The sequence below is a fragment of the Sapajus apella genome, unplaced genomic scaffold, assembly GCF_009761245.1.
Source record: "Sapajus apella isolate SASKATOON/1434 unplaced genomic scaffold, GSC_monkey_1.0 scaffold10, whole genome shotgun sequence".
Taxonomy (NCBI): Eukaryota; Metazoa; Chordata; class Mammalia; order Primates; family Cebidae; genus Sapajus; species Sapajus apella.
In genome coordinates, this window is record NW_022436950.1 from 7,877,672 (window position 1) to 7,900,341 (window position 22,670).

Below are 22,670 nucleotides of genomic sequence, written 5' to 3' on the forward strand. Positions count from 1 at the left end.
CAGCTGGGAAAAGTAATAAGGATAAAAAGTATAAAATTTAAAAATGCGAACCTGGCTTTAAAATGTCTGGAGAAAAAGACATGAGGAAGGTGATACGATTTTGAATTTTTCTTTTTGCTTAGATGTAAACTTCAACTTTTGTATCATTAAGTGTGTTACTTGGTAAAGTCTTATTTTTAAAAATAAAACACACCAACAAAACACTATGTCCACCCCATCCACCTGCGTACCTCTTGACTTCCCAGCACACACCCAGAAACAGCACCACTGGCCAGCCTGAGCAGGAGGCAGTAAATTGGTGCCAGCTTATTGGACAATTCTCCTGGTGGATTATGGTGACTAAAGCACTTTGCAAGTAAATTCTATAAAGGTGAACTCTGTAAAGAAAGTAGCAGGAACTAGGCATGCTCCTTCTGAACAGGAAACAACTATTTTCATGACAGAAATGTGACTGCAGTACGTAGCAGGTTATGGCATTTGTCGTCATCTCTTTCATGGGCTTCAGCACGTACGGACAGCATGGGGACCTATGTCTGAGGCTGTGCAGGGAATGTGTATGTGGAATCCCAGAAGAATGATTTCCCCCAGGTCTAGGTCTGAAAACAGAATTGTAGCGTATTTTCATTCATTTGTGGATTTTTTTCTACTTTTATTAAGTCCCAGCCAGGCGTGGTGGCTGACGCCTGTAATACCAGCATTTTAGGAGGCCCAGCCAGGCAGATCACCTGAGGTCCGGAGTTTGAAATAAGCCTGATCAACATGGAGAAATCCTGTCTCTACTAAAAATACAAAATTAACCAGGCATGGTGGCGCATGCCTATAATCCCAGCTAATTGGGAGGCTGAGTTAAGAGAATCACTTGAACCCGGGAGGCGGAGGTTATGGTGAGCCGAGATCGTGTCATTGCACTCCAGCCTGGGCAACAAGAGAGAAACTCTATCTCAAAAAAAAAAAAAAAAAAAAAGTCCCTCTATTAACAAGACGTAATTACTAGTCTCTAATAGCCAAATACACAAGAGATATATAATTTTCAATTTTTAAAGAAATACAAAACTATCAACTATGTGTATTTAAATGCCTATAAGCTAAATGTTAACTGTTATCACCCACTACTTAACCCAATCTTACTTCTAGGTAAAAATTCATATATACCTAGAATTCTGAAAGGCAAAAGCTCATTGCTTTATATTCCAGTTACTAAAACCCTTAATGGCTTTTCTCTCATACTGGAGACACCTTTTGGGTTATTTACTCACAATGCCCAATTAGCTCTTTTTGATCCAATCACTCAGTTTCACTTATTGATTTCTTTGCATGAATGGGAAACCATTTTCTGACTCCCCAAGACTTCACAAAAGTTAACAAGAAAGTATACCCATAATTTATGCATGCTTGAGAATCCACCATACTGGCTGTCTCATAATAATGGTATATTGACTGCTTACTTTTTAAAGCACTTTGTTATATTAATTCATTTCCAATGCTATGATATGAATCCCTTTCTACAGACAAAGAAACTGAGACCCAGGGAGGTCAGACACCTTGCATCAAGGTCTGGCTCCAAAACTGGAGCTCTTAACCACTGCAGTATAGAGATTCGCCCCTCAGCATCAGGTACTTGACAAACTCATACTTGCTTCTTTTTCAACACCTGTAGACTACAAGCACTCTCAATTTAACTTTAAATTAAAACATTCATTTTGCAGAACACACATTTTAATAAGTAGAACAAATAAGAAGACACGATTTTTAACATGACTGAAAGTAATTCCTTTACAGAGACAGTAACTATTTGTTGAAATAAATGCCTTGTCATGTAGTCTTTTAACTACTGGTAACTTTCTATTTCTGAGCTGTCCATTTATCAATTAGTTATAACTCAACTTCCTGTTTTTTGGTTTTTGGTTTTGAGACAGGGTTTCGCTTTGTCACCCAAATTGGAATGCAGTGGCACGACCATGGCCCACTGCAGCTTCCACCTCCCAGGGCTCACATGATCCTCCTACTTCAGCCTCCTGAGCAGCTGGGACTACAGGTATGCACCATCATGTTCAGCTAATTTTTTTATTCTTTGTAGAGATGGGGGGTCTCACTACGTCGCCCAGGCTGGTCTTGAACTCCTGGGCTCAAGCAGTCCTCCCACCTTGGCCTCCCAAAATACTGGGATCACAGGCGTGGCCACCCCACCTGGTGTTGAATAAGGTAAATGGCAAAGTCAGGATTTGAACATTGTCTTGACTCCAGCAACGATGTGCTTACCTATCCTACCAAAGGATTATATGGTAGTACAGCCTTTTCCTAAGGGCTGACTGATGATTAATGTTTTAATCATTATTACAGTTATCACTATCTCTTAACTTTTTGTTTCACGACCGCTTTATTGAGATTTCATTAATATACCACACAGTTCGCTCAGTGTGCAACTGAATGGTTTTTAGTATATGCACAAAGTTGTACAACCACAACTACAATATATTTTAGAACATTTTCATCACCCCAAAAAGAAAGCCCCTATCTGTTTTTGGTCACTCCCTATTTCCTCCCAACCTTCCCAGCCGCAGGCAACCACTAACCTACTTCTGGTCTCTAGAGATGTGCCTGTTTTGACATCTCATATTAATGGAATCATACAATGTCCTTTTATGGTTGTCTTCTTTCACCTAGTTTATTTTCAAGGTTCATCCCTGTTGTATCAAGTACTTCATTTCTTTTTATGAATGAATAATATTCCATTATATGGATATATCATATTAATTTATCCATTCACTGGCTGACGGAAATTTGCACTGTTTCCATTTGTGAACCCATTCTTTTTTTTAATAATTTTTTTATTAAGGCATGAAATATATAAAGCATATCAACGTTAAGCATACAGTTCAATGAAATTTTATAAAGTATATATACTTGAACCACCACCTAGTTCAAGAAATATGACGTATGCAGAATTCCAGAAGCTTTTCTCATGCCTCCTCCCAGTCTTTACACTCACCAAAGATAATTACTTTTCTAACTTCTATAATCATTGTTCAGTTTTACCTTTCTTTGTATTTTACATAAATAGATTCATATAGCATGTATCTATTTTTTGTCCAGCTTCTTTTGCTCAACATAGCATTTTTGATATTTATCATATTATGTTTTGAATTTGTTTCACTCTGTTACTATATAATATTCCATTGTAAGAGTATATTCCAATTTAGTCATTTTATTGTTATCAGGCGCTTGGGTTGTTTTTGGTTTTGGGCTGTTATAAGTGATGGTGCTATGAACGAACGTTCCTGTACATATATACTCCTTTCTATGGGGTATATACTTAAGACTAAAACTGCTGGGCCATGAGTTATGAATCCACTCAGTTTTAATACATATTATACAATGGTTTCCCAAAGTAGTTGTGGCAACTTACACTCCTGCTAGCAGTATATGAGAGTTCTAATTGTTCCACACCCTCACTAACATTGCCAGCTTTAAAAACTTTTAGCTATTGTGGTGGGAACATAGTAATATCTTGTGGTTTTAATCTCCGTTTTCCCTCTGGACTTATGGCATTTTCATGTTTTTGACCGTTGGCTATCTTCTTTTATGAAGTGCCTGTTCAAGTCTTTGTGTATTTTTGACAGGAGTCATGTGCTGATATTCTCCCATTCTGTGGCTTGCCTTTTCAACAATCTTTTTTTTTTTTTTTTTTGAGACAGGTCTCACTCAGTTGCCTAGGCTGGAGTGCGGTGGTGTGATCTCAGCTCACTGCAACCTCTGCCTCCCAGGTAAAGTGATTCCCGTGCCTCAGCCTCCACAGTAGCTGGGACTACACACGTGCATGACCATGCCTGCCTAATTTTTATATATTTAATAGAGAGGGGTTTTTACCATGTTGGCTAGGCTAGTCTTGAATTCCTGATCCGCCTGTGCCTTTCAAAGTGGTGGGATTACAGGCATGAGCCACCGCACCCTTTTAAACAATCTTAAGGATGTCTTTTGATGAAAAGATGTTCTTAATTTTAATGAAATCTAATTTATTAGTCTTTTCCTTTAAAGTGTATACTTTTTGTGCCCCACTTAAAAAATCTTTGACTATACTAAGGTCATAAGGTTATTCTTCTTATGTTATCTTTACAACTGCTAATGTATCACCTTTCATACTATGAGCCACATGGAATTCATTTTTATATGTGGTATAAAATAGGGGTCAAAACCAATTTTTTCCCCATATGGATATCCAATTGATCTAGTACCATTTATTGATAAAACCACCCTTTCCTCATTACACAGTAGAGACATCTTGGCTAAAAACCAGGTGTGTGTGTGCGGGAGGGGGTCTGTTTCCGTATTCCCTATTCTAGTCTTGCTTTGACTTCTGAGCAGCAGCTAAACATTTATTATTTCAGTATAACCCTTACTACAATTCCACAGTAATATTTTTGGTCTCACTCTGTTGCCCAGGCTGGAGGGCAATGGCGTGATCACGGCTCACAGCAGCCTTGACCTCCTGGGCTAAAACGATCCCACCTCTCAGCTTCTCAAGTAACTGGGACTATAGACGTGCACCACCACATTCAGCTATTTGTTGCAATTTTTGTAGAGATGGGGTTTCACCATGTTCCCGACGCTGGTCTCAAACTCCTGGCCTCAAGCAATCCTCCCATCTCGGCCTTCCAAAGTGTTGGGATTATAGGCGTGAGCCACTGTGGGTCATGCAAATTTTAATCTTTCTAATTTTATATTAATAATAATCTTCATTAAGCACTTACTTTTTGTCTAGTACCATTCTAAGTGCCAGCGATTATCTCATCTAATTTTCCCCATAATTCTGAGTTAGATATTATTATACCCCTTTTATAGGTCAGGGAACCTATAAAGATAAGAAGAGGTTAATTATTTCCTCTGGAACACGGACTGTGTTCCTTCTCGTTTTGTTGTTATACCAACTACTTTTGTGGAAAAGCATCAGAAGTATATGCAACTTTAGGCAACTACTGTAAATATCTTTAAAGCTAGGTTGTGTTTCTGCAACAACAGGCACAAACAAAGCTTAGCTCTTTTAGTTTTCCATATACTCAGTAATTTGAAACTGGAAGATACTTGAGAAATTGTCTAGTTCAAACCACCATTTTTTAGCTGAGGAAAGAGAATCTCACAGAAATCACAGAAATGGCCAAATTTCCATGATGCAGTAAAGGCAAAGATGATACCAGAACCCGTTTCTCCTGCTCCTATTCCAGTCCTCTTTCTGGTATACCACAACTGTCTCTCATCACGCAGTGAGTGTGTTGGATCACTGGGACCTCTTAACTGGCTTCCAGGTTTACCTTGGTGCCAGATTCTTGAGGATGCCTGACTGGTGGGTGCCAAATTATCTTGGCTTTCAGGAGCAAGGAAACTGGAACCAATCAGCAGAGCTGGAAGCTGATGAACACACCACAGTCCAAATTCGGTTTAACAAGGTGCACTGAGACATCCATGAAAAAAGAGAATTTCCAAAGCCCAGACCCCACAGAAATAGGGCCAGCAAGATTTGAATGGAACATAGGAAAAGACTTAGAGGGGTGGAGCTGCCTCTCCACTTAATCTTTCCACTTAGATTCCGTGTCCTCAAAAAGGAACTCATTGGCAAGCATCCCAGAAGCCCACTTCCATGCCAGAGCCCTCGCATGACTATTCAGTTATTTGGATTTTTTGAGTCAAGGTAAAATTCAGTAAAAAATGATCATACAACAAGAACAATTAAAACTGTTCACTCCCCAGCCGGGTGCAGTGGCTCATGCCTGTAATCCCACACTTTGGGAGACCGAGGCAGGTGGATTACCTGAGGTCAGGAGTTCGAGACAAGCCTGGCCAACATGGTGAAACCCTGTCTCTACTAAAAATACAAAAATTGGCTGGGCATGGTGGCAGGTGCCTGTAGTCCCAGCTACTTGGGAGATTGAGGTAGGAGAACCACTTGAGCCCAGGAGGCGGAGGTTGCAGTGAGCCGAGATCGCGCCACTGCACTCCAGCCTGAGTGACACAGCTAGACTCTGTGTCAAAGAAAAAAAAAGAAAGACATGTTTTTCCCCTATGCCTTGGGCTCGTTTTCCACTTATGCTGTGATTAATCTCCCACCTTCTTCTTCAAGACCCTGCAAAACAATCAACTTTACTCATGCCTGTGTTTTCAATTTTTCCTTCTCTGTCATCTCCTAGTTCTCAACATAGACATGTCAAATATCTTCCATCTTAAAAGCAAAGAAAAAAGCCACCTTTGACCCTGCTATGTTAGTCAGCAAGCGACGAGTGGTGAGAAAAAGAAAATTGGAAAGGTAGATAGGATGTGAAAGAGGTGGAATCAGAAGCAGAATGGCTAGGGAAGGCCTCACTGAGAAGGCGACCAATCGAAGCTGAAAGGAAGTAAGAGATCAGCCACGTGGCTTTGCAGGGAAAGGGCACTCCAGGCACAGGGTACAGCAAGAGCAAGGGCTGTAGAGCATGAAAGGAGGGGACTGATGCCTGAAGGGCTGGGCAGTTAAAGGTGAGTTAAATAGGCGACTAGGGAAGAGAAGCCCACATTTAGAACCAAGGGCAGGCAGGGGCTTTTGGGTTCAAGGAAGAGTGAGTGAATTTCAAGGAGGAAGAGCAGACTAAAGAGCCAAGTGCTGTAGAGACTTGGCGAACTGAGGTTGGGGCAACCTGTTTCAGCCAACAGTCTGAAGCCATGCTGCAAAAGGGATAAGGAATATATGGGAAGTGAGAAAGCAACAGCAAGTACAGACTACTCTTCCAAGGTGCCTGATAGACAAGTGAAAGTTCTGGAGCTATGGCAGAGTATGGGAAGGTTTTATAGGACAAGGGAGACTTCAATTGGTACTGCATGTGGAGGAAGCAGGGCAAAGGGAAATGTAAAGGGGCTGGTGTGAATGACTGCTGGGGAAAAGTCTTCCCAGAGGTGAGAAAAAGAGCCCAGGAAGAGGGTCTAGTCTGGCTGCTAGAGACATGCATAAACCTTTTCACTCAGAAGCTCCAGGGCTCTCACATTTCCTATTTCTTCCCAGTAGCAGGTCCAGTGACTTCATCTCACCCCTTTTCTCTTTAAAACAACTACCACCCCATCCTACCCCTCAGGTTTTCTACCCAAAGCCTGGCACACAGGGAGACACAAGTCTTTCTGGATCCAACTTCCTTACTGCCTCCAAAGGTGACCAATACCTTTGAAATTCTCAGCAGGTGACATACATAACAATTTGGGGGGCCAGAGAGTTTTAGGAATTCTATGAAACTGTTTTAGGCACTGCTCCTCCCTTACTGCTTTGGGCTCCCAGGAACAGAGCTGTCTGGTCCAGCCTCTTCAGAGAAGGTAAAGACATGCAACCAGGCAGGCTGCAGAGACAATCCAGGTAGGAAGACTGGTGCTTCCTTGAGCACAGTGGGTAATGTGCACTCCGGAGGCCCTTTATGCTGGATGATGTTCTAACTTACCCCAAGTATTTTCTATGCAGATAGTGGGACAGACCCTTCTTTTTTTGAGTTAGACAGCTGCACTCTGTGGAGATGGGAAATGTGAGTGGGCAGTGGGACAGAGGGCTGTGCACCTTGGGCTGCAGTTTCATGGTTCAGAGAAGAAAGCAGCAAGGAGGAGAGATGGACACGAGGGATGTGACTATGATATCCAGCTGGGCATTCCACAAAGACCTCTGCTAAATTGTGGTTAAGGTGTAAACTCCAATTTCCAGAAAGCCTCAAGGATGAATGGGTATGTTTATTTCTTCTCATTCATTTATTCACTCACTCTTTTACCCCAGTGGTTTTTGGTATGTCCACAAAGTTGTACAACTATCAACTATGTAATTCCAGAACATTTTCATCACCCAAAAAGAAACTGACACCCATTAGCCATCATTCCCATTCCCATTCATTTATTTCTAAGGCCTGGCTATGGTAACTTTGTAAGTTCAACAGCAGCGAACACGTTAAAGAATACAACTTTAGAGAAACAAGATGTTGGAGAAGTGAAGTTCAATCTCCTGTAGGATCTGCTAGGAGCCTGAATCAACGAAAAGCTGAATAAAGGTCATGGCTTGTCAGGCTGACAATTTTCCCTCAGAGACTAAGGCAAAGCCACAATGCTTGATTAACTGAAGAGAATGGGTAGCTGTTACTCCGAACCCAGCTCTGCCCAATAAGGAGGAACTGGCAAGGAGAGAGCCAGCAGGCCCTGACAGCCAGGGAGACAAAGTCTGGATACAGGCAGCCATGTCCTTCAGACTTCATAAGAGCAGAAGTGACTCCAGGACATGAGGGATAGACTCACACATCATAACCCACTGGATACCAAAGAATATTTAGGATGCTAAGTTGAGAATTTATGACTCAGAAGACATATGATAACTGTTATCTAGTAACTGATAGGTTGTCACATGAGACACTAGATTTGTTCTATGGAGTCCCAAGAGGCATAAGTGGGACTGAGTGGAAAACTATAGGAAGAGAGCAGTGTTTCAGATCATTACAGGGAAAGATTTCCTAACAGTCAAGCAATCTTAAGGCAGAATGAATTGCCTTTAAGAAAGTTCAAATGCAATCTGGACATTCAATAAGTGGATGCAGTGGAGGTAATTCAAAAACCAGAGTGTGATCTGACAACTGTGGCATTCCCACATGTGAGGGGTGAGGTCAGCTGTGAGGTATGCTGCAAGTGATCTGTTATGATAATAAAACTCTGAGATTTAATGTAGATGATGGGGTGATGGATACAGCCAACCATCATGGCACGTGTACACCTATGTAACAAACCTGCACATGTACCTCAGAACTTAATAATTGAAAAAAAAAAACTGTGGCACATGATTTACTGCCTCTAGATTCTGGGTTATCACTATAACACCACTCCTATTCACTTACATTATTAAATATTTTCTTGAACAAAGGTGAAAAACTCCACATTGCTGGATAATGCTCATGGGAATGTTCTCCTGAAGTGTGCTTTTAGGCTAAGAAAAGTGGAGAATTACCAGGTTGGATGACTAGTAGAATCCCTTCCAAGCTGAGATTTCATGAAGATAGGTGGCACCCCCTCCTCAGCCTTCAACCAAATTATGATCTATTGATAGACAGGTGGTCGCTATGATTTGATGAATTGATCATTGGAGTGTCTCATCTGATAGACACTGGTAACAAGTCCTGGGAGTACATCTGAACTCTACCAAAAGGGAAAGTGAGGACTAGATATGTTATATTTGTCTGCTTTTCACAGAATGGTCATTCAAATAATTTTAATGAGACCACAGGAAAGTTAAACTTTACAGTTTCTTAAAAAAAAAAAAAAAGCTACAAATAATATAAATAGGCCCAGAAAACACTATTTGTTTTTTGAAACATTAAATATTATTCCCCCTAAGCAAGAATTGACAGGAACTGGTAACTACCTCAACCTGAACTTAGCCAACCTCACCCCAATCCAAATTGGAATTGCCTTTCCCTTTTCAATTCCTTGGATGAATGGTCCTGGCAGAAACTGTTGTCACAAAGGCCAACTGTAGAAGTGCCACCATAAAACTGCTTGACTGACCAACTCAGGCCTTTTCAGAGTCTTCCCTGACTCCTTTTCCATGTCCTTCTTCTGCTGTTCTGCCAAACTACTTTGGAATGCAGGAAAAACTAAGCAGATGGAAGGTATCTGATCACCTGGTACAGCAGGCTACTGGGCAGCCTGTGATTTCCGGCACCTCATAATATTTTTTTATTACAAAATTTTTTTCATTATAAAACTATTATTGCCACATTATAAAAATTTGGAAACTAGAGAAAGTTAAAAAATCACTTATGATCCTATCATTCTAATAAAATCACTGCATTTTGGTGCATTGCTTCCTTTCCTCCAGGGTTCTTTGTATATAGTTCCATGGGCTGTATCTATTTAGCTTATTTACACATTCCTCAGCTCCTCTGCAAAGAATCTAAAGTAACTAACATAAATATCATCAGACAGACAACTCCATGCCAACATACTCTCTCCCAAACCAGCCTGTACTCCTGATTCCCATTTCTAACCTACGGGTTCTAACTCCTGGTCAGCCAGGTTGAAACCCTGGCACCATCTTGGACCCCTCTCCCTCAACCCCAACATCCATTTCCATAGATTCTTCTGTCATTATCACTTTCTCACTTCTTTCCTTCCCACTCCAACCCCCCTACTGATTTCACTACCATCTAGTCCAGGTCCATAATTACTGCAATGCCTCTCTGACTCATTTCCTGGCCTCTACTTTCTCTCCTTTTCCTTGCAGTGCTAAATTATTTTCCTCTTTTTGAATGCTCTCTTGCTGAACAACATCCGCTTGGCTTTCCATTGTCTAACGAAGAAAAAACATTATTTGGTCTGAAAATTTGTCCCCAGTCTATCTTTCCTACCATACCTTTGACCACTTCCCCTATGAAACCTCTGCTGACACACTTGTACCCTAGACATAAAACCGCAGTGTATGCACTGAATGGGGCAGGATATGTGCCTGCTCCCTGGAGTCCCTGCAAGGTGCAGGGTTCCAGGCCAGCTGAGACAGAGGAACAGGTAGTAGATGTATCCTTCTGCTATTATCAACTATGAAACTGGACAAAATAAATGAAGCAATCATGTCCAAGCATTACACAAACGGCAGAACCTAGAGGGAAGGGAAATATGAGGAATGAGGTCCAAGTTCACCTGGCTTTCAGCCTAGGGGCACTCTTCATACTGTGGCTCAGGGAAGTGGCATCTACATGCCGGGCAGGTATGCCTAAGCCTCTGCATGCAGAGGAGACTGCTAAGAATGTAAGGAATCAAGCCAGTACTTGCTTTTTAAAGTGGGCTGCTTCAATTTTGGATTTTAAAAAGATATAATTTCTCTAAAATTTCCAGGGGACCTTTTCTTTCGTTATGCTTTATTTTTCTTTCAGTTTTCTTTAGTTGAAAATATTGAGGCTGGGCACAGTGGCTCATGCTTATAATCCCACGGTGGCAGGTGCTTTGGGAAGCCAAGGCGGGAAGATTGCTTGAGCTTGGGAGTTCAAGGCTGCAGTGAGCCACTGCATTCCAGCCTGGGCAACAGAGTAAGACCCTGCCTCTAAAAGTCAATCAATTAATTAATGAATTTTAAAAAAAGAAAAGAAACTGTTGAGCAATCTTGCCCATAGTTTCAAGGAAGATAAAAACAGTTTTAGGCAATGATGTCTTCTATCTCTCAGCCTTCTATCTACTAAGCTTCGCTATCTATTATAGTAGAGAAGAGTTTACATACTGAACCTATGGAGTTCTGTGTCAGTGGGAGATATTAATATCTTTGCAATGTTCTAAAAGAGGTCACTGGGCCATCAACACTTGGTGGCAGACTGAAACTGCAAGGGTGGATATCCACATTGGGCAAATGTCAAAGGCCATGTTAGTACCAAGGTCATCTCTGAGAATGACTGAAGCCAAGGCAGTCACCCAGAAGCCATCCTAGAGAGGGGCAAGAAGTAGGTAAATACTAGAAGCAGCACATCTGAGGCATTAGAAAGGGAATTGGGGGTGCTGGGCATGGTAGTTGACGCCTGCGATTCCAGCACTTTGGGAAGCTGAGGTAGATGGATCACTGGAGCCCGGGAGTTCAATACCAGCCTGGGCAACATGGTGAAACCCCATCTCTACCATAAATACAAGATATCAGAAAGGCTTGGTGGCACACACCTGTAGTCTCAGCTACTTGAGAGGCTGAGGCAGGAGGATCACCTGAGCTTCGGAGACTGAAACTGCACTGAGCCATGATCATGTCACTATACTCCAGCCTGGGCAACAGAGTGAGACAAGAAAGAAAGAAAAGAAAGGAAGGAAAGAAGGAAAGAGGGAAAGAAGGAAAGAAGGAAAGAAGGAAAGAAGGAAGGGGAAGGGGAAGGGGGGGAGGGAGGGGAGGGGATTGGGAGGGTTCACTTTTCTCATATTCTATACATTTTTCCTTAGAGACTCAAATTGCTGCATTCCCTTCCTCCAACCGTAATTTCCAAAGACAACTGGCCTCAATCCCACTTTTACCTGCTCAGCAACATCCCAAAAGAATGTTTAAAGAGCCCTTACAGTTTGCCTTTCTCAACCTCCTGGATAGATGAAAACCTACTGGGAGCAGCCCAAGCTTCTCCAGCTTAGCCCTGGAAAGGCATTTCTCAGGGAAGGTTTTCCTGCTGCCCACTAGGGGGCATGCCTTTGAAGAGTACCCCTTCAATCACCTTATTTGGTGTTAAATTCAGGTAAAGAACCCTATGTCTCTCCCAAGCAGAGCCCTTAGGAGCTTTCTTTCTGGGATACCTTACGCCAACACTAGAACTATCTGAAGGGCCAAGGCTTGAAATTCATTCTTTTGCACTCACTGTTGCCCCTTCTGAGGCCCAAGAAGAGTCTAGTGAGAGAACATTTCTCATTCTCACACTCATCAATGTCAGCACAGGAACACAATCTTAAGGTCACATAGTTGTAAAGGCTCAGAGGCCTATGGCAAGTTCAGGCACAAAGCAAACCTAGCTTTGCACAGGATGCGGCCTAGGGAGCACAGGGCAGTCAGGCAAACCACACAGGCATGCAGACTGCCTGCTACCCAGAATGCTATAGAAATCTCCACCCTACCATCAGCGAGTGGCTTGCAGGAGAGGGCGTCATCGAGGTCTCGGGCGGTTGATGGGTCAATGGTGAAGATACAGTCTTTTCTAGGAAAGATTAAAGAAATAATTAGCAGTGCCACAAATAACAACTTTACCCCACATAGTACAGCTTTAAAGAACAGCAAATTTTGCATATGTGCTGTTAGTGAAAGTGAAAAGTAACTTCTATAAATCTCTGAGAATGAGATCTTAGTTAAATGTAAGACTGGGGAGAGAAAAATGGGTGAGTGACTTTCTCTTCCTCTGTGTGAAATGGCACCTACTTCTCCTTCACCCTAAGCCATAAGAGATGTGAGTGGGTGAGAATGAGGCTGCTTCCATGAACGAGGCTTCTCAAGAAGAGTTAGCCAACAAGAAGGGCAAGTTATTTTGGTAACTTAATCTTCAATTTACACTTTGGTAAAATATCCTTCCCCAGTGGCTGATGGGAAGCTATCCTTTAAGGACCTCTATGAAGATAATTTACTGCTCCTTCTCCTATGTTGAAAAAATGGGGATATGCCAAAGAATAAGTCATCTGACTTGTGAAACAGGGGGAAGAGGCCCAACAATGAGCTTCTCAAAAAAACTTTGGGCTGTGGAGTTAACCATAATATAAGTCTACCTGGAAACAGCCCAAATCACAGTTTGTTTCCACAGAATAATTGTGTATTTCAACCAAGCTCACACCAAGTATACCATGTGCCCATTTCATCTTCGCACAGTATTCTTACAAATGTCAGACTCTTAACATGTGAAACTCCTAGACATTTTTATTGTTTTATAGTTTCGCATGCCCAACTCAACCCACCCATTCCCACCATGTAAACAACTAAAGATTTTGGCAGCAGCTGTCCTTGGTTCTCCATACCTCCGGCCTTCCCTGCCTGGGTACTGCCTGGAGATTGGGGTATTCAGCAGCAACTGCCCTTCTGCCCTCATGTCATACTCTCTAGTCAGTGCTCACTGCTTTCGAAGTTCTTCCTCCACTCCATCCAGTACTAGCGGTGCACTGCCACCACTTCTTTGCCTTTTCCTGATTCATCAACACCAATGATGTTGGCCACGCTGGTGCTAACCATGGTAAGACAGGCTTTGTTCATAAAGACTTCTTTCCTGGTGTTGCCCCTCTGTTCAAAACTTCCTTGGCAGCAGTGAGCTTCGATTGGGCCACTGTACTCCAGCCTGGCCAACAGAGCGAGACCCTGTCTTCAGAGGCTGCCAAGTGGCTTTAGCACTGACCTGCCACAAGCTCTTGGGCCTTTCTCTATCTGACTCTTAACTGCCCACTTTCCCTACTCCTAATTACTCGCAACAGTCCTCTCTAATCCTAACCACAATACTTTGATCCTAAGACAGTATTAATTATATGATGCATCATCAATTCTCTAATAGCTTTTGGAGAAATAAAAACCCCACCACATTAAATATATACATTAATTTTAAGACACTTCAGAATTTCAGAATGTCAAATGTTGGTCTCAAACTCCTGGCTTCAAGTGATCCTCTTAACTTGGTCTCCCAAAGTGCTGGGATTACAGGTGTGAGCTCCACGCCCAGCCCAAAAAGTAATCTTAAATGGTAAATGGATAACCAAACTGTGGTACACCCCCATAATGGAACAGTACTTAGCAACAAAAATTAACAAATTATTCATAAATGCAACGGCCTGAATGAATCTCAAAGGTATTCGACTGAGTGAAAGGAGTCACTCTCAAAAAGAAAACAAAGCACTTTGGGAGGCCAAGGTTGGGCGAATAACCTGAGGTCAGGAGTTCAAAACCAGACTGGACAACATGGTGAAACCCCGTTTCTACTAAATATGCAAAAATTAGCTGGGCATGGTGGCACCTGCCTGTAGTCCCAGCTACTCAGGAGACTGAGGCAGGAGAATTGTTTGAACCCAGGAGGCAGTGAGCCAAGATTGTCCAGTGAGCCAAGATTGTGCCACTATATTCCAGCCTGGGCAACAGAGTGAGACTTGGTCTTGGTCTCAAAAAAAAAAAAAAAAAAAAAAAAGAAAAGAAAACAGAGATAAGACAGAGAGCAGATCAGTGGTTCCCTGGGCTAGGAAAGGGATGCTTGTGTGGGACAGCAGGGGGAGTGGAACTAAATCCATACATGTCTTAAAATACACAGAATTTTACATACAGCAAATAAAGGTCAATTTTATTGTTTAGTTAAAAAAAAATTAATGTGATTTTTCAAATCAAGAAAAGTAAAAATATATGTTAAATATTTGTAGGGTTGATTGATGGGTGCTAGATTTTTGGATTAATTTTTTTTCCCTTTAATGTGTACTTTTTCATATTTTAAAAACTTTTCACTGCAATTGACTATTACTTTTGCAAATGGAAAAAATAAACACTGTAGAGAATCTTCCTCAATCAAGAAACAATTGATCAGATATATATGATTGCTTGTACATATATTTAGCTATCTGTAACACTTGTTACAAGATGCATTTGGCTTAATAGAGTTAATGGCTTTAAGATTATAAATCTGGTAAAAACTATGTCCCCACTGGACGCTAAGAAAATAGGGCCAAGGAGGGTGGATACCACTCAGGTGGAGGGAACAAGAACATTTAGAGTAAAGACCCCAGAAAGGGTGGTTAATCAGGAGACCCACTCTCCCACTAAATATTTCGAGGAGAGTGACACACAGTGTGGGAAACGTGAAGGTTGAAGCCTCACGATATATAGAAATAATTTTGGTTCCACTATATAAAAGGGGTTGTAAGCAAGAATGCCAGAGCAGAAGAGAAACACTGATCTTCTGGAATGCATGCTCCAAGGGCTGTGTTCCCAGCCTTGAACAGAGGCTGCATCTCAGATGTGTTTGTTGAATGAACAGATGGATGGTAACAGGAAGCGCCCAGGAGGTGAAATCAGACCTGGCACCACAGCAATGTACTGTAATTGATGAGGATCCTGAACTTGGCTCACAAGGAAAAGAAGGAAGTATCTACTTCTTTCTCCTTTTGATATCTCCCATAAAACCTACCCAAATGTTTTATATACACTGAGTACTCCATAAAAAATACTTGTATAACTGAAGCTAAAAAGTCAGACATGGTAGTAGGAATGTTTGGTTCTTCTTCTTTCATCAAAATGACATCATAAAAAGCCAAAAAAAAATTCTCCTAGCCAAAATAAAAAAGAACTCCACTAGCTTGGTTGGGGGTGGGAGCTATAGTTTACTAGGTTACTTGGAGAGTTAACTAGGAAGTTTTACTTTCTTAAAATTGTCTCTGGGTGCTTTGAGACTTTCATTTCTATAGATACAGTGAACAAATGATAATGCCCACTAAGACATTTCCAGCTTGAAGTTGATCCAACCATACGTGACCAAGTAAGACTCTGTTAGTTTGTAAATGTCTTCTTTGAGAAGACCCACAATTGCTTTCTAAGGAAAATCCTAGACTAGCCTACATGTAAGGACTCAAACCAACTTTCTATTACCTTTAAAATTTTTTAATCTGCTGGTAAGCCAGAAACATGAAAGTCTAAATTAAAATGGAACCTGATGAACAGTACTCGGGAAGGCTTGCTTGCTAGAAAGGTAAGCCACCCAAACATTACTCCTGATCAGCAGTCTGCAAACCATATTTCACTGGCCAAATCTGGCCTGCCACCTGCTTGTGAATGATGTGCAAGATGAGAGAACAGTTTTTGCATTTTTAAATGACTGAAAAACAAAAAGTCAGCCAGGCACAGTGGCTTACACCTGTAATCCCAGCACTTTGGGAGGCCGAGGTGGGGGGTTCACGGGGTCAAAAGATCAAGACCATCCTGGCCAACATGGTGAAACCCCATCTCTGCTAAAAATATAAAAATTAGCTGGGCATGGTGGCGGGTGCCTGTAGTTCCAGCTACTTGGGAGGCTGAGGCAGGAGAATCGCTTGAACCTGGGAGGTGGAGGTTGCAGTGAGCCAAGATCATGCCATTGCACTCCAGCCAGGCAACAGAGAGAGACTCTGTCTCAAAAATAAATAAATAAATAAATAAAAAGTCAAAAGAAGAATACCATTTTGTGATACAAAAAATGACTGTGGAAACTCAAATTGCGCCTAAAATATTTACTATGTGACCCTTCCCAGGAAGTTTGCTGACCCCTGTTTTAGCTCAATATGTCTGAAAGTGCCAATTAAGTGTTTTAATCTTTTAAAAAAAGGTCTTGTGATTAAATCAGTTTGGGAAACACTGGGCTGATTTCTTAATTGTAGGACTTCGAGGAGCCTTTAATAGGCCAGTATCAACAGTTCTTGCCTGACTCGTTTGCTCCCAGCACTTCTTTGTGGGACAGCATCTCCCAGAACCAAGGTTCCTCAAGGGGGCACCTTCGGAGATGTGTAGAACCGCACTGAATGCTCTGCACAGGCCTCCCGTGGTGCCCTTGTCTTACTTAGGGCTTTGCCACAAAGCCTACCCTAAGGCATACTGCAAGAAGTCAAGCAAATGACTGTGTTATCGCTGTAGGGAATCGGGGAGAACAAGAGCCCATTTGACCGTGCAGTGTCCTTTTACAGAGTGCACTTATGGGGGAAGGTAATGCAGTATAAGGAAACACTCTTCTCGTGACAATCTACATCTTACAGACACACAAATTTTATCCTTGGTGGTTTCCCCTTTAGCTATATGAACTGTCTTCTGTACAAAATAAAATAAATAAACTTTAAAATGTTTTTCTTTTTGCTTTGGCTGCTAGGAAACTCAGAAAACCTTCCCAACTTGCCTCTAGAAGATTTTATTTACAGTTTGTACTTTGTGAACTAACCCTTATCCTGGCTGTGCCTAATTTTCCTACTCATGTGTTCCTTTTGCCCCATTTCCTAATTTTTAAAAAACTTGCTGGCACAGTGGCTCATGGCTATGATTCCAGTACTTCCCACGGTGGGCAGATTGCTTGAGTCCAGGAGTTCAAGACCAGCCTGGGCAATATGGTGAAACCCTGTTTCTACAACAAATACAAAAATTAGCTGGTGTGGTGGCATGAACATGTAGTCCCAGCTACTTTGGAGACTACTCCTGAGAAGTAGGAATAGTCTACTATTACTTCCAGTTAGTAGTAGAAGGAGAATCGCTTGAGTCTGGGAAGCAGACGTTGCAATAAGCTGAGATCACACTACTGCATTCTAGCCTAGGAAACAGAGCAAGACCCTGCCTCAAAAAACAAACAATAACAACAACAAAATTTACTGTATTATATATATCTGTAAATTGCCTTAAAATATTTTCGGATAAAAGCAGGGTATTACTAAATACATATGTATATTGAGGGATTACAACATTAGAGAATCATGTGTTGAGGGGATGCTGGAAGAAAGAAAGCAGCAGCCTAGACTACCAAGGGAATGAACCTCTAGGCAGTAAAACTCAGAGGGCTCTCAGAAAGCGTTTGTACTGTAGCAGCAGACTCCAAGCTTGCTCTCTCATTGTGGAAAATTGGGAGAAGCAAAGGAACGGTGAGTGACCCTGACAAACCCCAGTCCTCAGTGCTGAGAGCCAGTGATTTAATCTGTTGTCATCACCGCAATTAGGAGTCTGCCACGATGTGCTGCATGAGGGCTCCTGCTTGAAGCCGCGGCGGCTAGGAGCTGCTGGCCTCAGCACATGGGAGCCCAGCCCTGTGGGCGGGGTTGAGGGTGAGGGGGGCGGTGCACCATGCAGCTGCTACACTCTGTTAACATGCTTGGGATTTTACTGGCTCCTTTTCTGGAAGGCTGTGGTCTCACAACCTGCAGGGAGCAGCCTGCCCTGCCAGCTTTTAGAACCTGTGAGACCAAATATTTAAAGAGTTCCGCAACAATGGTTAGAAAGAAGCTAACCCTGACCGGCAGAAAATAAAGTACCAGGTAGGGGAGGGAAAGAATGAGACTCCAGTTCATGAGGCTGCAGAATTCCAACTCAGAGCAATGTTATGTAACCAAAATTTCTGAAGGCACGTGACCGAAGGGCTTAGGAGAACTTTTTAAAGAGAAAGAAAACTTCTAAGACTGTGTTTTACCCAAAGCCATTGGTCTGGGAATGAACACATGAAGAGTACGCAAAAGCCTTCTATAATCCCTCAAGACCTCACCAAGAACCCTAGGAAATAACAAAAGCATAGAAATAATTTCTGTTCCTTTGTCACTCACACTCTTCCGCTGAGCCTGCACCCTCAGCTTCCACAAGGTGTTCATATCTCTACCTCCTTTAAGCTGGAAGAAGCTGTCTAGTCACCACAGCAACATTTACTCACCACTTTGTCATTATTTACCTCACTGGATTTTGGCCACGGCCCCTACCACATCACAGAAACTGCTCTCCCCAAGGTTGCGGATGCTGCCAGATTAAGCATCCTAAAGCATGCGTTGGTCAAAAACCTTCATCAACTCCTTACCGAGAAAAATAGAAAGTCAGCTTAAGATTTAAAGCCGTTCATGACTCAGACCCAACCTGTACTTTTCCAGTTAGATTGCATGTTCCCCATCTGTCCCTCGTGTGCTAAACTCTCCTCTACACCCTCTGCTCTCTGAAATGTTGTTTGTGCTGTTCCTATACTGGGTTACTTACTCTACCAATCTCCAATGTCTAAGACCTACCTTGCAGTTAAAGGCCTGGCTGCAATGCCATCTTTTTTCCAATAAACCCTCATGGCCCCGCAGAATGGAAGCCACCTCTCCCCACCCACCCTACCCATGCCTGCAACTTGCCCCTCTCTGATGGCAACAGCCACTGTCTCTGATATATTGGTGGCCACTTATGGACATGTCTTATCTCTGTGACAGGCTGGAAGCCAGTATCGTGTCTGATAATGATACTGGCCTGTCTTTACATCCCTTCCAGCACACTGAAGGCACATATATAATGAATAGCTGATGGACAGATGAATGAAAAAATGACCAAAGGGTTCTTGTGGAGCACTTTTCCATTCAATTTTGCCACTGTGTCTTGGGAAATACATTTAAGATTAGAACTCATGACTTCTTGGCATTCAATCCTGTGGTCACACCACAGTGTTATTGTTTCCAAGAGTGTCCTTTTCTGTCTTCATCCCGTCTTCTTTTCTCATAAAATAGTGTTTTACAAACTGCGGTTCAGGGACCATTTCCAGATTAACAAAATTTATAGAGGCCCTCTGCTGTCCGTGACTCTGGGTCTGTCTCCTTGCTAGCAAGCAATTCTGGGGAGGAGGATCTGGGTCAATGATGAAGAATGGGTGAAAAGAAATGGAAAAAAATTAAGAAATAACCTTAAGTGGGTAAAGAATAAAATTTTTAGTCCAACACTTTCTTAGATCAGATGGCATCACAGTTTATATAGAAGCCAGCAAATTTTACGTAAACCGCAGAAGGAAAAACAACTGAAGAGCTGGATCCTTCACCCACCAGGATGTGTTCCCAAGTGTACCATTGTAGAGAGCCCAACCAGATGGGTGCTGGACATTCCAGAACAATCAGATGCTGAATTCATCTTAGCCTCCATTTCATGGAGCTGGAATAATCATTCAAACCTAGGTTGTCCCCTTGGTTCAGTGGGGCTGTGCCTTTTCTTTCTTTCGATGGTAGCTGCCAATATCATATCTCTTTCACTCACTTCTACTCACACAAAGTAAGCGAACATAAATCACAAATTTTTCAGAACAGGAAAAGTCTATAATCTATTTAGAGCAGAAAGTGACCTTAGTCCATCTACCTCCACTTCTCCAGCCTCACCGTACTCAGTGGTGAAGTAACACTTAATGAGGCCACATGGCCAGCAGAAAGAAATGGGCAGCACTGTGGACAGATCCTTTTCACCAGGGGTTTCTAACCTCAGGTCCTCAGAAAGGTCAACTCAAGCTTTAGCAAAATTCTACACCAAGTGAATGTGGTTATTAAGTTCTTTTGTTTTTTAAAGGATAGTGATAAAACTTAATCCAAACAGACTGAAATGGTCCCCCCTGATACATCCCTTTACTCACTGGTCCAATGAACCTCTTATCGTTCTATGCCTCCTTTTTTTTTTTTTTTCCATTTTTTGTTTTTTAGATGGAGTCTCGCTCTGTCACCACGCTGGAGTGCAGTGGTGCGATCTCGGCTCACTGCAACCTTTGCCTCCCAGGTTCAAGCGATCCTCCTGCCTCAGTCTCTGAGTAGCTTGGACTACAGGTGCACGCCACCATGCCTAGCTAATTTTTGTATTTTTGGGAGCAACGGTTTCACCATGTTGGCCAGGATAGTCTCGATCTCTTGACCTCATGATCCTCCCGCCTCGACCTCCCAAAGTGCTAGGTTTACAGGCATGAGCCACCATGCCTAGCTCATATGCCTCTTTTTATACTTTAAAAAAAGACATCCTGAAGCAGAGGACAAAGGACAGGACAGGTCTGGGACTGTGGGAGCCAGAGATCAAGAGATGGGTCAAGATAGCCATGGTTTAAACCCAAAAAATATGTTCAAATTAATTTTCTTCCCCTCAATTTTCATTTGAAGAATGTCAAACTTTCAGGAAATTTCAAAGAATAATAAAACGAACATCCATATACCCTTCATCAAGATTCATCAAATTCAACATTTTGCTACACTGGCTTTACCTTTTTCCTCCTTCCATCCCTCCCTTCCGATGTCTAGCTGGTTGTTCTGTGTGTTTATTTTTGACATCTGAACTATTGAGAAGTATGTCGCAGAGAAGGTGATACTTTCCCTCTCCATACTTTAATATTGTCCAAGACTAAAAGCATTCTTCTATAGAACCACAACACTAACACCACTGCCAAGAAGATTAATACTTTCATATCACCCAATTCATAAACCATATTTAAATGTCTTTGATTGTTCCCAAAAGTCGCTTTTACTTTTGGTTTTCCTCCTGATCCAGGATCTAATCAAAGTTTCCACACTGTATTTGGTAGTTATGTCTCTTTAGCCTATTTCTTGTCCAACTATCTTTTGTTTTTCAAATATGACACTGCTTTTTTATTTTGAAGGGTCCAGGTCAGTTGCCTTATAAAGCATCTCATGTTCTGGATTTATTAGATTGTTTCTCACAGAAGGAGGAAGAAAGGGATACACAGAAATAAACAAATGTGACAAAATTAATCTCCTCTGTATTTCCTATAAATGAAAAGTTGGGTTAAAAGCCTTGACTAGATTCATGGTGAACACTCTGGCCTCAAATTTTCACAGGTGATGGTGTGCACACTTTCAGAAGGCACAAACTGTTAGGTTGCCAGATTAGACTAACTTTGTATGTTAAGGCAACTTTTACCCTTTGTAAATAGTAAGTAACCTATGGAATGAGACTTAGAGATCACGTGAATATCTTGTTCTCAAAAACCCTTTTGGGGCTGGGTGCGTTGTGGCTCATGCCTGTAATCCCAGCACTTTGGGAGGTCGAGCTGGGCGGATCACCTGAGGTCAGAAGTTTGAGGCCACTCTGGCCAACAGGGTGAAACCCCATCTCTACTAAAAATACAAAAAACTAGCCAGGTGTGGTGGTGGGCACCTGTAATACCAGCTACTCAGGAAGCTGAGGCAGGAGAATTGCTTGAACCTGGGAGGTGGAGGTTGCAGTGAGTCTAGAGCGCACCACTGCACTCCAGCCTGGGAAGCAAGGCAAGATTCCATCTCAAAAAAAAAAAAAAAAAAAAAAAAAAAAAAAATTTGGTCAATGGTTTTAGCACCCAGATGACTTGACTTTTGCCTGAATGAATCACAGCCTTGTAAACTGTAAAATGTTTGCTAATCCTATAATATCTCCTACTTTTGCTGGCTGTCTTCTAGTAAAAGAAGTTTTTCCTGCCCCCAATGGTTTTTTTTTTTTTTTTTTAGTATCATTACAAATTCATTGATTTGAAAAAAAAATTCACTGTACTATAATCCATTACCACTACTATTCTTTTGATACATAAATTGTCCCAAATTAGGCTGGTGGGAGCCCTCTCAAGTGAGCCCCTATAACCCTGCGGCAAGTCCTCGTAAACTATACAATCCCTGCCCCGAGCTTATAATCACCTACTTCCCTAAGGAGCCCAAATTCCTTCTGGTGGGAATGGCATTTAGAAGCCAGGATGGGGCACAAGATATGCTCATTA

General features: G+C 42.0%; 1 protein-coding gene across 2 annotated transcripts in view; it reads right to left on the reverse strand.

Moving 5' to 3' along the window:
- DIS3L2 (DIS3 like 3'-5' exoribonuclease 2) overlaps nucleotides 1–22,670 on the reverse strand; it is a 385,644-nt gene that overhangs the window by 111,413 nt on the left and 251,561 nt on the right. For both annotated transcript variants that reach the window (XM_032277907.1, XM_032277908.1), the window contains exon 10: nucleotides 12,598–12,677. In XM_032277907.1, coding sequence (XP_032133798.1) covers nucleotides 12,598–12,677 — 80 coding nt within the window. The remainder of the gene's footprint in view (nucleotides 1–12,597; nucleotides 12,678–22,670) is intronic.